Source organism: Choristoneura fumiferana, chromosome 20, assembly GCF_025370935.1.
Source record: "Choristoneura fumiferana chromosome 20, NRCan_CFum_1, whole genome shotgun sequence".
In the NCBI taxonomy this organism is placed as follows: Eukaryota; Metazoa; Arthropoda; class Insecta; order Lepidoptera; family Tortricidae; genus Choristoneura; species Choristoneura fumiferana.
Genome location: NC_133491.1, coordinates 1557146 through 1574692, shown reverse-complemented (window position 1 = coordinate 1574692; position 17547 = coordinate 1557146). Strand labels below are relative to the sequence as shown.

Here is a 17547-nt window from a genome sequence, read left to right as displayed (position 1 = left end):
CCTCAGTGCTATGCTCGCAAACCTCAGCAGTTTCCGACCGAGATGGCCTAAAAATGAACACGGGCAAGACGAAAGTCATGTCTAACTAATGTCCATGTTGTCCCAACTCCCGCAATAATCGGGGGCTCTGCGCTCGAAGTTGTTGACGACTATGTATACCTGGGACAAACGGTCCAGTTAGGTAGGTCCAACTTCGAGAAAGCTTACACTACAAATAAACAAAGCAAACTTGTGCAAGGTAAATTTTAAATTTGAAAGTAGATTAAGAGGTAAGTAACTTCAAAGCCATAAGTCCGAAGACAAAAGTTATTAAAAGTGCTTGCTTGTTTGAAATTAAAGTCGACTATTACTATTTATACACAAGTCAAAATACCGAAAAAACTGGTTTGTAGATATTTAATACCGGTATTAAAAAAGGGGAAAAAATGTTTGGTATCCCGGTTTTTCGGTAATACTTCGGTATCCATGCCCTAGCCTCGAACGTCCGCTGCCACTCGCGTCTGGCCGGCGCACTGGCCTACCTAACAAACTTTAAATCCACCCAAAATATAGGTGCGTGACAAAACATTGCTGCCTTAAATGAATTATTGCGAGAAAACTGCGTTTTAGTATCCGATGGATCCCAAAAAATTGTACTTATAATTTTTTTAGCGACGTAAACTTCTTTCTTCGAAGTATGGAGTAAGTAATATCACCAAATAATTATTAAGAAGGCAGCCAATGTCACATGACTGCCTTTTAAGGATTTTTTCCTCAAAAGCGGCTTTTTAATGAATTATTGTAAAGTAAATTCTATGAACTATAATTAGCAATAGGCAGTTTGGTACATAACTGCCTTTTAAAAAAGTGTTTGCCTAAATATTCCCAAATATTACGCAGTCAAAGGACTTTAACTGCTTTTTTAAGGATTACATGTTAGATGACTGCGTTTTAATGATTTGGCAAGGTAACAATGCACTTGCTGCTTTTCTTGCATAACTTATCTTCCTCTACTAAATCCTTAGAGAATGCACGGGTAAAGAGTACTCAACGCGACTTTTTTCTGAACGTCACAATTTAACTCGAAATTGGTCAATTCGTCAGATAACTGCCTTTTTTAAGAATCACGGCAGTGGTGCAGCAGTGCCTTAGTGTAATTTCTTGGTAGGCAAACTATACTTCTCGATTGACCTACTTTAGAAACAAAAGTAAATATTGATAACCCCCGCAAAAAATGCTAAGTCAACGCGGGACGCAAAATAGACGCAGACAAGCGCTACATTACAATTCCGCAGGCGTCCTAACACGATTCAAGGAGAAAGAAAGTGTCCGCGGCCTTTTTAATTAATCTACAATCAGCGCGTGCGCGTGACTCACTCGCTGAATGTTTGGAATGGAATTTTAGTCGTCGTGACAGAGACATTCCAGGTACCGTACCCTGTGTGAAGATTGCACATCGGTCTTCGGAAAAAGACAATTGGCTGTTCACGACGATTTCCGAACACTGGCCACCGTCCCAATATTTTGTTGACTGTACTTGCATTGTCATCCAGACTACATTTGCATACCAAATTTCAAACCGATGCTAGTAACCGTTGAAGAGTTCCGTCCTGTGGAGACAATCCTAGCTGGACTACTAGGATGTCACTACTAGATTATTGTATTGTCACGCGATTTACATAAGTATTCCAAATTTCAAGTCAATCTGACTACTGGAAGTTAGTCAAATTGAAGGTTGGACAGACAGACAGACAACGGGATAGGTGAAACCAAATAAAAACTTGTAATTATGTAATCAATCTTCAATTAATACAAATAAGTACAACAAACAAATTCCCTGTGAAGTTTTTAAATCAGAATTTTGGACACGAAAATTTTATTATTCATGCGTCAGATTTTATATAAGTACTTACACTTTTTAACGTTTTTTAACAACCACAAACAACATGTGGACCAGATTCGAAAGAACATTATTATTAAAATAATGAGTGAGTACAACTCGCATTTATCCGATTTTTTAACAAAGAATATTAGCGATTTTTTAAACTTATTAGCGGAATAAGCATCTCGCGCTTTTAGATACGTCGATGTTATAACGTTATTGCTCCCGCGCAGCTGGCGAGACATAATCGTTGTGAAAGTCCGTCGATAAACATTATGCAAAGCTATCGTATAACTTGATACAGATGCACGAAAAAGTGCTCGTGCGCCTAGCAACATTAATTAATTAGACATTGAGAATACCTCTACACATAAATTCACGAGAGAATATGTAAGGTCCGAGTGCTCGACGCGTTGATAGACGACACCGTCCTGTCATCGCTATTGCTAATGACATAAGATTAAAGATGCACTCGTCCGTTTATCTTATTTCAGATAATAAAGTTTCAGGTAAAATTTCAGAAACATTTATAATTTGTACCTCATTTGCCTATTCAATGGATATGTCAGACGATATATATGTAGTTTGAAATCATAAAAGTGCCCCGCATGTTTGAAATTAATTTATTATCGACTAATCTCCTATAACCTTATGATATGAGGAATTATTGAATGTATCTGACTGAACTTGTCAGCGCTTATCGGTGAGTTTCCGGATGGGGGCCTGGAGATCTGTAATACTTTATCTAGTTCAGACTCCAGTCCCTCACAAAAGTTACCAGTACCAGTACTACTTATTCTAAAACTACATTATATATTTTTCACAACTATTGCCTGTCCTGTGTCCGGAGGAGAAAATAAATGATTTTTATATTCCCGCTGCTTCGCACGCGTAAATCATTAGATCCGGCTGTTGAGTTGAAATAGTGAAATCCCTCAAATTACATTGCAGATTCTACCCAAATCCTGAGAGAATTTCGAATTAAAAGTAACCTATGAGTTATTCCAAACGTCCAGCTATCTACATATCAAATTTCATACAAATCCATCCAGCCGTTTCAGCATGAATTACCTACACGTAAACACGAGAAGTACCTATCAGAAGTGCGTTGCCGACCCTTTGAGAGATTGATAAGCTCGTTTTTCGTTTTTTTTATATAGCCTAGACATAATTTTCAACAGAGCAAAGACGCGGATGCAAGCTAGTGCGAAATTTGGAAGTGGCTAAACCTGTCAAGTCAGCGTCCGCGCCAAGCGGACTGCCGGCGCGTGCGCCCCCACCTCTGCACTTTCTTCCTCGTCCGTTGACACTTGTCATTGACATAATACAAGCTTTTTTCTGGCTTGTATTGTACATTTTGTTACAGATAGATCTGTACATAACATTAGAATGTTTTTCCATCTTATTTTGTCGGTTAAGTTCGTATGTATATTGTTTCCTCAATAAGCTTCTGTAAACTTTAGTGGGCTAGTTGAGAAAGCAAGATAAATCTATCTTTTCCGACAAAATACGATGACAAAACATTCATTACATCCGTACTTGTAAGTATCTACAAGTAAGTACAGTTACTTACAGGAACAGGTACTTGTAAGTACAGGTACTTTGTGCAAGTGCATTGTCCAAATGACACATCCCTACCAAGTAATTAGGTATCAAAGTCATACACGTATTATAGTAACCTAATGATTGTTATACCCAGTACAAACTATTATTTAAGTGAAATAAGCCAATTATTTAGATTTTAGAAGATTCTCAATATATGTAAATAAAATAATGTTATAATTTTTCGGAAGAGAACCAATATTTATCAATTAGATATAAGAAAATAAAAAATATTGCATCACCCTTACTGGCTCTGTAACATGTACGTAGGTAGATACCATGCAATTTCGTTAATAAATAAAAAATAAAGTAAAAATTCGTACTCGATGCCTAACCGCGGAAAAGTACCCTCCTGCGGCTACTACCCTGGTTGAACTACCATAGCTTTTACCATAGCTAGGACTTACATCATACTCTTCTTGCCTACTAAATCTAACACCTCTGCGATTGAGAATAGAAGAGGGATTAGGCTGGGGCAACTGACACGACAGTGATAATGAGTACGAGTAAGAACAATAATAAAAAGAAAATAGAGCGCAGTTGAGGTAGGGGAAGATCGAGACCTGTGTTTCTACGTCAAGCCAAAGAGAAGCTCGATGTAATTGGAGGCGATAGAGGCGAACCCACGGACGGAAGCTAGAGCGAGGTTCTGAGGCGGCAAAACCTGTCGAGTCAGCGGCCGCGCCAAGCAGACTCGGCCGGCGCGCGCGCCGCCACGTTAGCAAACTTTCTCCCTCGACCGTTGACTTGTCGTTGATATTGAATCATCGATGATTTTAATGATGTGACTTTGATCGATCGTGTCGTGGTGATTTAATGATAATAGAACGTTAGCTGTGTTATTTGTTATTTATGAGGTCGATGACACGAAGATAGCATCAGTTTAAAAAAATACCTAATACAATGCCAAACAAGTATCCCAAAGTTTGTAAATTGTATTTTATGTCTTTTCTTTTGTACAATAAAGAGTTTACATACATACATACAATGTACGCGAAATAGTGACAAGGAACTAAAATAAAAAAGACAAATAGGTATATATGCATTGCTAACCAGAATCCATTTGCCAGTAGAAAAGAAGTAAAGAAAGAAAATATATATTTATTTTTTTACACGACCCAAGTGTTTAGAGAACCTGACTACGAAGCTTGAGATCCCGGGTTCGATTCCCGGTCGGGCCAGATATTTGTATGAATAATACGAATGTTTGTTCTCGGGTCTTGGATGTTTAATATGTATTTATCTATATAAGTATATTTATAATAAAGCTTATTAAAAATAAAAAACAAAAAATAAAAAAATATTACAAACTATATAAAACCTAAGCTATCTAGCCAAAAAAGGCCCCTGCGGCATTGTGCCGAAGATGCTGGCAGCATTTCCTCGTTGAATCGCCAGGCTAATTCTTTGAGCGAGGTAGCTGCCAGCTCTTTGGTCACCGGTGGCATCTATACCTCTTCGAAATCTCTTTGAAGAGGCTTAGTGCTCCATTATTTTTAAAAGTCGCTGAACTAATGTGGTTCAGTTTGACAAGTACGATCTATGTTTACATTTTTTGCTCGTATTACAGACCACACCCGGTATTAGAGAAGAGATTTATTTATTTGGTCATATTTATCATGAGTTGTATTTTAACTCGAACCGTATTTATGAGCAAAATTGACATAAACTACAGAATGACCACATAAATTCTGATAAAGTTGGCGGCATGATCCAGGTCTCGATCTCGAACCCACGATCCTTCGTTTGAGAGGCTATAGGTCAAACCACTACACACCACTGCTTTTAAGGGGATCCCATGCCCCAATGACCTTCGTTCTGAATTCCTTAGTTATCTAATGATTTTTGTAGCTTATTATATTAACAACAACGGCTTTAAGCAATATAGTATCCCATATTAATTAAATTTCAACTTTTATATTCACATGCTGGTGATGCCAGCCGGAGTGCTGAACATTCTACTCCTTTTTATGTGTAAGTACCAACCGAACATCTCTGTAACCGCTGTTCAAGTGAATAAATATTATTTCTATTTCTTTAGATTCTTATTTCTTCTTTCTTTCTTTCTTTGTTAATTAGTTTCAAATGAAAACCCTCGACCGGTTTATAGAGACGTCAAAGGCGAACCCAAATATGTAGATTTCGTATATAATAGATCTTTCAGGTCAATAGAGATTCGAAATAAGTGTTTTTTCAGACAATGTTTAAAAAGATCATACAAAATGAAGTATTAATTTTTTTCAAAATCCGGTAGAAAAAAAATGGAGATAAAAGATTGGAGAACCGATAGCCGTTTGATTTCTAATTCTCTCTGTAGTGCAAAACTAGGAGATACGATTCAATACTAGTCAAAAATCGATGAAAACCTCGGGTAGCCCTTAACGGTGATTCCTAAATGCACGTCCAAAAATACTTAAGTCAAACGATGCCGAAAACGTGATTTTACACTCCACTCAAAATTCAGGAAATGTCAGTAGGTTGATTGGTCCATCGGTCCACTTTTGGGCACTGAGTACCGAACTCAATTTTGAGATAGATATGGCCACAATTATTTTAATTGAGAATAATTTCACTGACAATCTGAGAGCGCTTCGAGTCAAATTAAAGTTATCTTGATTCAATTTAGTTATCTAAAGCACTTTGTTAACAAGAAACTGAACGTGGTTTTGCAAAATAAATCTAGGTAGGTAAGTACTAATACTAACCTTAAGGTATACAATGCAAAAACAAATACCCTTTAACCTTTAATAACCTTTGTTCTCCTCTCTGTGTATTTGTATTTATTTTTATTTTTATGTGCAATAAAGAGTTTACATACATACATACAAATTTGAAACGACAAAAAACAACAATACGCACCTCAGATCAGGAGTATGATCTATGTTTTAATTATTTGCTCATATTACAGGCCACATCCGGTATAATTGTTTTGTAGTCACGAATGAGATCGAAGACATTAGCAGTAGCTATTGAAGGCGGCGCGGGCGCAGCGCGGTATGGCTGCTAACGGTGCCGGTACCGCTCGAGCTGCGGCGATCGGCGCGTACGCACGCCTAATAAACACCCACGGTACAATCACCAGCACCAATATAATACAAATTAATATAAATAATATAATATAAACTACTTAAGTACGCAATGTATCGGTAACAAAGCTAAATTAAAATTTATGTTCTTACTAGCTGTTTTCCGCGACTCCGTCCGCTTTGAATTCGTTTATCGCTATCCCGCGGGAACTATGAAATTTTCCGGTATAAAACTATCCTATGTCCTTCTCCGGGACTCAAACTGTATACCGAATTTCATCTAAATCGGTTCAGTGGTTTAGACATGATGAAGTAACAAACAAACAGACAAATAAACAAACATATTTACAAACTTTCGCATTTCTAATATTAGTGGGATGGATGTCACACGTGTATCATCGTCCTCGTCAAACTAGACAACATTTAGTTCAGCGACTTTTAAAAATAATGGAGTCTTTGAATTTTCCTTTTTCATAGAAATTAAATAATGCTATCAATGTACGCCATCCTAGAACACAACTGACGTCGCCTGTCACGCTACAAACATCAAACGTTTTGCTTTACATAAACTTCGAATAAACTTAAAAGTGTAATAAAAATTAAAAACCTAATTTTTAAAAGTCTCTGAACTAATGTTGTTCAGTTTGAGGAGTATGATCTATGTTTTAATTATTTGCTCATATTACAGGCCACACCCAGTATAGCGTAATAATGTGGTAGCATGGTGTTGCTCAGAGGATGAAACTCTGGTTGAGTTCGAAACACAATAGTGTAGTGTCACAGAATTAGTAATAGTACAAGACAGTAGTAGTGTGGTGATGACAGTTGGGTTTGTGTGGGTACATTGTGGAGGTGGAGGAACTGCATAAACACACACTTCTTGCACAAACGTAGCTATCATAAGGTCGCGGGTGAGCAAAGTAAGTAATTGTTTTTAGTACACCAATATCTGACACAACATTGCGTATTTCTAGAGCAGGTAGGATGTGTCAAATATTTATGCACGCTGTGCTGTGGCAGATATTAATTGCGGTTACTGTAGTTATTGAAGGAATGGAATCCTACTAAGTTACTGTCACTACGCTGTCCGTCTGTATGTCTGTCAGTCTGTCACAAAGCAGTATCGAGAGAATAGTAACAGTGCCGCTACAATAACAAAGAAATGGCCAAGAGTGGGTCGTGAACGTATTATTTTTATTTTTGTTGTTTGTCTAACGTTTAAGGCACAAAACTCATCAAACTTAGGATGATAACTAATAGAGATTAGAGATAATAAATCATATCATCAGCATCGCATATCAACAATTAATAAAAATCGGTCAAGAGTGAGTCAATCTTATGGAAAAAATAAAAGTTTGTAATTTATACCTGTACCTGTACCTGAAGCCGTGGTGGCCTAGTGGTTTGACCTATCGCCTCTCAAGCAGAGGGTCGTGGGTTCAAACCCCGGCTCGCACCTCTGAGTTTTTCGAAATTCATGTGCGGAATTACATTTGATATTTACCACGAGCTTTGCGGTGAAGGAAAACATCGTGAGGAAACCTGCACAAACCTGCGAAGCAATTCAATGGTGCGTGTGAAGTTCCCAATCCGCACTGGGCCCGCGTGGGAACTATGGCCCAAGCCCTCTTGTTCTGAGAGGAGGCCTGTGCCCAGCAGTGGGACGTATATAGGCTGGGATGGATGGATGGATGGAATTTATACCTACATTAGCGGCTCTTTTATGAACTTAAAATACATACATACATACGCTTGAAAAACACAACCGTCCTTCGGGCAGCCGGGTAACAAGAGCAGTTGAACAAACTGATTCATGTATCAGGGTGGAACCTTTTATTAATCAATTGCACTATGATTTCCTTAACAAAAGTATGGGATGTCAACATGCCATTAGTAGCACAAAGATATTTCAACTTGATACAGTCAAGGATACTGAATCACGTACCGTGTGGAACCTTTACATAATCTATTTCGCTATGATTTCTTTGGCAAATGTATGGGATGTCAACATGACATTAGGGGCACTAAGGTTCCCTCGTACGGTCACGAGCGTTAATTTGAGACCCTTTTCGTCAAAAAAACCTTTGAATTGTCATACAAAATGACAGATCTATATTCGATCATAAGTAGTAAGTAGGTGCTCGACTGCTTCTAGTAGACCTAGTCAGTTTGATGTTTACAAAATAATCCTCAGTAGATTTTGGGTCGCGAAAGATTACATATTTAACTCGCACTTACTAGGTATATCAATCTATACTTAATATTATAAATGCGAAAGTGTGTGTGTTTGTATGTTTACCCGTCTTTCACGCCGAAACGAAGCGACGGATCGACGTGATTTTTGGCATTGAGATAGTTTATGGGGCCGAGAGTGACATAGACTTTTTATCCCGGAAAAATGCACAGTTCCCGAGGGAACAGCGCGCGTTAACCGAATTCCACGCGGGCGAAGCGAATCATCAAATTTATCGAAGGTCATCGTTCATCCATCATTACCTCTCATATTTCGTTTTCTAGTTTTTTTTTTACCGTACAACGGTAAAGCCTACGTCGTAGACACTGGCAAAATTGTCCTCCAATACAGAGAGCTATATTTTTCTAAAAACAACAACTTTATAGAGTTGTATCGGGTAAGTTCATTGGCCAACAACCGTTAAGTAGATGTTTACATTACTCTAGAATTGGTGAAACCCAAATTAAACCGTTGTTGCCAATTGGACTTCACATACTGCTCTGGTAAACACAAGAATAGTAAAAAACTTGACTTTTTAGAAAACATTCGGTTTCCGTACTAGATATTCTCTCATTCATATTAATTTATTTTATGAAGATAACTTTAGAACAGTTACCTATACATATAAGTTTAAGATACAAAGAAATTTAACACATCGTGTCTTCTCTACCATCTGGAGCGGCGTCTTTAGGTCTCATTCTGGCATCTGTTCAGACCATCATTCTAGTCAGAATGACGACAGAATGAACGTGTAACCCTCTCAGACTGACGGACTGTTGGTCCAGACTGATGAAAATGAAACTTTATCAATAATATTCCTCAATCAGATGTGAATGACAGACAACCAGAATGATGGGCTGAACTGACGCTAGAATCAGCGTCTAATCGAACTCTACCAGTCAGCCAGTAAGTTACACTACTTTATTATTTGTAATTCGTCGAAGAACTAAAGTCACCGACATAGCTGGATAAATTTGCAAGTTGAAGTGGCAATGGGCGGGCCACATCGCTGGAAGAACAGATAACCGTTGAAGGAGAAAAGTCCTCGAGTGGCGACCACAAACCGGAAGTTGTAGCGTTGGCAGGCCTCCCACCAGGTGGACTGAAGATATCGTGAGAGTTGCGGGAAACCGGTGGATGCAAGTGGCGAGTTGTCTTTCATAGTGGCGTTCTAAGGGGGAGGCCTTTTTTCAGCAGTGGACGTCTTCCGGCTGATGATGATGATGATTATTTGTAATAGCTTGATGAAAGACCATCCTGAAGATATACGAGTATAATAGTCTTATGTTCGTGCTCGCGACAAATCCGAGAACTAACTGGCTGCATGAGTCGGGTTGAACTATGATGCCAGCAGGGCTACTACGAAACTTGAAACTCGAAGTTCGTGTCGTGCGGTCCTTCTGACACTTATCCTATTTAATACGAGAGCGAGAGGGACGGTACGATACGAACTGCGAGTTTCGAGTTTCGTAGTAGCCCTGCAGAAGCAATAACCTAACCTACTTGGTAGTTGGAAAAGCCTAGCATTGTCATTTCAAAGTTCAATATCTCAAAAATAGTTGGACCGATTTTTATCAGACTTAGCTAAGAACTACTGCAAGAAAACTCGCTTTCAAAAAAACACCGCTTCGAAATCGGTCCTTTTGTTTGAGAGCACGATGCTGCAGACATGACATTGGCATCAAACTTATAAGAAATTGCGTCGAGGGTTAAAATAGGGGTTCAAGACACCACTGACTTTAGTGGGAGGTGAAAAGAGGACGTCATGGCAATTTTGCCCAGAGCACCGTTATACTGTTGCCCCTAATACCATAGGTTAATGAAATGTGATCGAGCGCCGCCGAAAAGCTTTTTGACCAAATCCTTTTTTTAGCATTAGAAAAAGGGTTAAGAATCTTGACGAGTCTTTTTATTGAAAAACGTTTTTAAAAAAAACAGTTACTTATGATACCAAAAGCATGTAAATGATAATATGTCCTTGCTAATTTTGTTACATATTTGCTGTCTTATTTTTCAAAAGTGTTTTTCAATAAAAACACACGTCAAAATCGCTTGCCTTATTTCTAATGCTAAAAAAACGAAGTATAGACTAGGTATACCAACATTAGAAATACGAAAGTTTGTGAGTATGTGTGTTTGTTACCCTTTCACGCTAAAACGGCTGAACGGATTTGGATAAAATTTGGTTTGCTGATAACTGGAACTCGGGAATTACACGTAGGCTACACTTTTGATATCTTTTATCCCACAGCATCGGGATGTTTCTCAACCGCTAAGTCTAGAAAATGGAAGACATGCACTTCTTGCAAAAATAAAATGAAATGAAATAGTTTGTTTTAGACGCAGGAAAATTAATCTTACTTATATAAATACCTAGTGGTCACATGCAAGCGGGTCAGCTGATGGAAAGCAATCACCTCCGCCCATGGACATCCCAAACATTAGTTGAGTTACGGATGCGTTGCCGGCCCTTGAGAAATAAGTTGTTTTTTTGAAGTTTTCCAATAAGTTACTAGAATACTGGTTTAAAAACGGTCTAATGGTTTACGCGTCCGACGCCGCGTGGTAATGCTAGTTTTATCTTAAGCTTTAGATACAATTTAGAGTAAAGCATTCCTGAAATGAAAACTACGTTTACAATGTGAGCGTAAATAATGTTTCTTAGGCGACCCAAATTCAAGACCTATCTCGGGAGAAAGTACTTACCGGATAGAAAAGAACTCGCGAACGATTCATCTTGACAGAGGCGGGGGGAAAACGTAGCGAGCAACACTAGGACACTGAGGCGAGCTGTCATGGTGGACTGTCAAATGTCACAAGTGTCAAAACTGTCACTGTCACTGGCGCATGGCGGGGCGACCGAGCGCTGCGTCGCGTGCGGACTAACTGAGTGAAAGAAAGGCGTTTCGTTGCGTGCGTGCAAAGAGCGGGTGGCGAAGAAAGTTGAGATTTGTGGGTGGGAGGCGGCGGTCTCTTAGAGGGTATTATATTGGAGCTGGCTCTCCTGGTTAGGATGAGTATTTCTCTACCACAAAAGCGCTGAAAAAATACATAATTCTGTGCAAATTTCATTGCATATGGCGGCTACAAAATCAAGACCTATGGTGACAGACAGACAGACAGAGTTACTTTCACATTAATAATATTAGTAGGATTAAAGTTAATTTTAATTTTAATTTCAAGTCCTAATTTCCCATGGCATGTTAAGTAAATAAGCGTAAATTTCTTAAATTATCTTTTTATTAATTAAATAAATGGATTATGCCTACTATACGCAACAGGAAAATTATTTAGGCGGCGTTTTTTGTCCTATTGTATCATAGTATAGTTATTGTAGTTAACTGTCAAATGTAAAAGTAGATTGTTAGTCCCTTCCGATTGGGTGTTAAAGTATGACAAAGATAAATGTATATGTATTAAAAATAAAAAGCAAACACGCTATGAATCCGAGTTATTTAAAACAAATTATAATCGATAAATGTTAAGATTAAAATGCACAAAGGCGCACTTTTTCCTTTAAGTGGTTTAAATTGTGAATGATTTTTGTACCTATATCTTCCTGCCTTGCCACAAAATTGAATACAATAAATTATAACTAAATGAAATTAGGCCTATTAGGTACTTAAGTTTATTCAATGATTCTCTTACGCGTCTGCGTACTTAGTCATTGGTCAAATCATCGCTTAACGGCAAACCGTTCGAAGAGTTGATCTGCCAGTTATCATAGTAATAATTATTAGACGAGAAAAGAATGAGGCTCGATTCTAATGTATGGCTCAAATAGCTCTATATAACGCTTTTTACAGACGAAATATGAATATGATGACTATTATCAATCGCCTCGCCTGAGAACAGATAATAATATGTACAGTGTTGATTCATTTTGGTTTCATTTATAGTTATTGCCAACCCCGAGATTTAACACGTTCGAGTTCCAGTGACAGAACGTCTGTGACTTTTTAGTTCTTACTCCTATGCCAGTGACACGTATTTGTGAGTGCTGTGGGATATGCGCTATGCTAGCGTAAGAGCCTAGTGGATCGTATTCTAAGCCCTTACGCTATGCCAGCCTTTAGGAGGTAGGTACGAATTATTTTGAGACGACACAGTGTATAATATACTTACAAATTTGTACGGAGTCCTTTGGTGGACGAGTCCGATTCACGCTTGGCAGGTTTTTAACCCCCGACGCAAAAAGAGGAAAAGGAGGTATTAAAGTTTGACGACAATGTCCGTCTGTCTGTCTGTGGCATCGCCGATATATTGGATTATAAGAATTATTGTATGTTTGTATGGGCTCTTTTGTGTGAATTTGTCGCTGATAAGCGAACATGTGTAAGAATAAGCTGCGCTTAGCGCTTAGCACTCAACCAAACAATCTTATTATTGGAAGCCACATTGTACGAACTGAAAATGTCCCTAGTTGCGTGAAGTGGACATTGTTTCAACAAGTCAAAGGCGACTTAGATAACTTGAGGTTTTTTTTTTATTCAACTGGATGGCAAACGAGAAAGTGGGTCTCCTGATGGTAAGAGATCACCACTGCCCATAGACACCTGCAACACCAGGGGGATTGCAGATGCGTTGCCAACCTAGAGGGCTAAGATGGGATACCTCAAGTGCCAGTAATTTCACCGGCTGTCTTACTCTCCACGCCGAAACACAACAGTGCAAGCACTGCTGCTTCACGGCAGGATTAGCGAGCAAGATGGTGGTAGCAATCCGGGCGGACCTTGCACAAGGTCCTACCACCTGCAACCGACTGACTGACCTGTGACTGTAAAACCTCGTAGTTAGGGTACCTACACAAGATTTGCCAAACAAAATAGTAGATTGTTCAACAAGGGACTAAAACAAGCCATATTGACACGAGATGTTTTGCCAGCCGAGCAGAGCGAGGGTGGCTACAGTTCGAGTGAAATATAGATATAGATATATACGTACTTATACAAGGTGTTAATTAAATGAGTAACTGAAAACCTCAGACACCCCAAAAATATTTTTTCATTTTAAGTCAGGTGATTGCACAGAAGGACCTGGGTTGGATTCCCAGCGCTGGTCTTATTTTTCTGGTTTTTCTGTGCATCTATATTTCAGTTTGTATTTTCGATATAGGTTTTACGGGATGACCGTAAAAGTAACAAAAATTTGGAATTGAAATAAAAAAATACAAAAAGATTCCAAAAAACCAATCTTAATTTGATTGCTTAATAACGATATCTCTCGTCCGGGTGAGCGGTTAGTTCCGATGGAGTGCCGAAAAGTTTCTCGATGAGGGCTACGGCATAGATGTGGCTAGTGTCGCTGCTTAAGTGGCTAAATAAGAAACAACACAAGCTGAGATATGAGGTGCATAGGAGAAATTCGTGTCTGTATCGTTGTCCAGCGGTGGTGTAGCGGTATAGCACACGGCACGGAATGCCGAGGACCTGGGTTCGATTCCCAGCGCTGGTCTTATTTTTCTGGTTTTTCTGTGCATCTATATTTCAGTTTGTATTTTCGATTCAGGTGATTGCATTTATTTTTGAATACCTATCATTACTTTTAAAAGATATTAGTGTGTTTTGCTAAGTCAGTAATTCTACTTCATTTCTAACTCTACACTCATAATTTTTATTTGTCAGTTGTGCCGTCGTTTTTAGAAAGAAATCACCTAGTTTTTTCTGTTCCATGATTTGGTTCCGTGGAAGTCACACATTGAGAGCAAAACGGCCAATATTACATTTTCGAAATAGTATGCAACCTTGCTAACATATTCAATTAACGCCTGTTGCAATCGTAACTTTTAGACTGGGCACAATAAAAAAGGGATTAAAAAACACAAACACAACCTGATTTAAAACATGGTGTAAACGAATCTACTCTCGATTCTGAGCAAACTACTTTCTGGTTTTCAGTTATTTAGTTAACACCTTGTATACAGTAGGTACCTACACCCGTAGGTACTTACGCTCGAAAAACATAATCCTCGTTTGGGGAATCGGGTAAAATTACTTAATTAATTCTTTACTTAGAAAATATTATTCTATTTTATTTTTTGTGATTTTAATTTTAAAATATGTTTTTTGTCTTCTTTCTCTGATTATGTTAATTTTTAATTTAATTTTGAACCGAACTAACTTAGTTTGTAAGTGTGTATGTAAACAATGAATGGATCTATGTTGTCTGATGAATAAATTATTATTATTATTAAAATCATTGAATACTAGGTACTTTGTACGTTTACTAAACTTTGGAATTCGGTTATCGCGCGCTGTTCCCTCGGGAACTGTACATTTTCCGGCTACTGTCACTCTCTGGCCCATAAACCATCACTATGCCAAAAATCACGAAAGACGGTCAAACATACAAACACACACTATCGCATTTATAATGTAATTACCTAAGTATTAAGTATATTAAGTATTAAGTAATTAAATGTAAGTATACTTATTAAGTATGGATAAACAGTGACCGCCTGTACAGCGGTTTAGTTTAGCGGCAAGTGTCGGTGGGAAGTGCTAACTTATGCTTTTACTTTTCTTCCACGCGACCGCCACGTCGAGCAAAAAATCTAACATAGCAACCGACTGCATAAACAGTGCCCCGAATCAGGGTCATCTCGGACTATATGCGTCCCACGCGGGCCCAGGGCGGTTTCGGAACTTCACACACCATTAAATTTCTTCGCCGATGTGTGCAGGTCTCCTCACGATTTTTCTCTTCATTGCTCGCGGTATATTTCAAATGTAAGTTCGCACATAACTTCCGTAACGTATTTTTTGTATTAGGTATAGTTGTAAGTTAGTAGTATATAAGTGTAGTGAGAAGTTTCGTGCAAGGACACTTAAAAAAATAGATACTTAATTACCTACCTATAAACAATATAGTTATAGTATTATGTGTAGAGGTAACATGAGTAGTATTGTACACAGTCGCCATCACCACTTCGGCGAATTTATAAAAAATATTTTTAAATTTAGTATAATCATAATAATAGAGCGGCAAAGAATCAGATTTCTCTAGACACAGATATTAGACAATTTTATGTTAACTTTCATACTAAAATTATTTGCCGGTAGGTAATTAATTATTCTAAAATAGACATCGAGAACCCTATGCGTCTGCGCCGGAGTAGGCAGTTAAGTCTCCTAAAGGGTCGAAGCGTGCTTACTTATGTTCTATTTTACTATGGTTACAGTGTAACAGTCATCTCGCCGAATGGTCCCGACTTTTACCGAACGGAGGTGGGAAAGAGGAGGGACACTTTGTTCTGATACTCCGTGCTGGTTAGACGTTTTCCTAACTTAAGTTGAGCAGTCGTTTGTACCTACATTTAGTACATTGTGTCTTAAGGGCGGTAAATAAGGAATTACGAACGAGAGTCTATTAGAAGCCCGAAGTCGAAGACTGAGGGCTTTAATGAGTCGATGTTCGTAATTCTAGTACCGCCCGTGCGACATACAATGTTTTTCATCACATTTGCGAGTAAAATTTTATATTTGTAAAAGACAAAATATAATTCTTCCAAATATTGGTGATACCTTAGGCTGCGCTCTTGGCAGCGCTGCCCTCCCCCTCCCCCTCCCGCATGCGCGCCGCAGTGTGCGTGTGCATGTGGTCCTGCAGCAGCGCGCGCAGCAATATCAATACGCACATTGACTCATTTACCGACCACGGGTTTCATGACAAGCACATTAAGGTCGAGGGTTTTATTTGGGGGTTGCAACCAAGGTAGCCTGCATGTTACGACACTGTTTACAAGCAAGTGTGATGAAATAGTTATTTGTGCCACAAGGGAGCAAAATGGTGTATTTACGGCAAGGGCGTACATTGAATCCAGAATGTAGCGAAGGATCTACAATAGAATCCTGAGCGTAGCGAGGGATTCTAAAGTAGAATCCTGAGCGTAGTGAGGGATTCAAGTGTTAACGCCCAAGATGAAAATTATTTTGCTCCGAGTCGCTCATACAACTTTTCACACCGAGCATTAAGAACCTTGAAAAAAATAAATTCTAAATATTATTGAAGAACAACCAGCATAGAAAATGACGTGGCTTCCAATTATCAACTTAAAAAAATTGCATTTGCAATAAAACTCTTGGAAAAGCCTTGAACAGAAAGTTGCACTTTGCTCCTCTCGTCAGGGAGGAAAAGTTACTTTTCTGAAGGAGAGTGTGAAAAATATATTAAAATAAAAGGCATCTGTATCGTGCCACGTCTTTTATTTAATACAATAAGATCTCTGATGTGCGAGCGGGCAGCGCTCTCGTCGCCAACTACGAGTACTAACTCCGGACTCCAGCACTGCGATGCAGAAGGCAAGGAAAAAGCACCACACCATCCTGCCGTGAAGCAGCAGTGCTTGCACTGTTGTTTCGGCGTGGAGAGTAAGACAGGCGGTGAAATTACTGGCACTTGAGGTATCCCATCTTAGGCCTCTAGGTTGACAACGCATCTGCAATCATAGTCAAAATACCACAAACGGGACTTATCACGCTATTTTTACACAAGTAACATTTGCCTCGACGTTTCGGCAACGTTACAGTTGCCGTGGTCACGAGTAGACTGAAGTGTGGGGTGTCAAGTCTGCCTAGCAGCGCGAGTTCTTCGAACTACCCGCACTTGATCACTAATAGTGCCGGCACTCGTATCACGAACTACCCGCACTTGGTCACTTTTATTAGTCACCCTACCACACCGACACACAACACTAACAACGTCCGATCGTCCCTCCGAACATTCATCCCGACGCCGACACTTATTAAAACAGGATTCCACGAAGATGAAAGCTTATACCCATCGTCCCGGTTGAAATTCTTATGCTTTTTTTATTTCAACCGCTA

The 17547-nt window shown here is 38.9% G+C and overlaps 1 protein-coding gene across 1 annotated transcript in view; it reads right to left on the bottom strand.

Annotated features, from left to right (window-relative positions):
- Positions 1-11604, bottom strand: part of mas (trypsin-like serine protease domain-containing protein masquerade) — a 65039-nt gene extending 53435 nt beyond the window's left edge. The window contains exon 1 of the mRNA XM_074103650.1: positions 11429-11604. Coding sequence (XP_073959751.1) covers positions 11429-11519 — 91 coding nt within the window. The 5' untranslated portion in view covers positions 11520-11604. The remainder of the gene's footprint in view (positions 1-11428) is intronic.
- Between the last annotated feature and the right edge of the window lie 5943 nt (positions 11605-17547).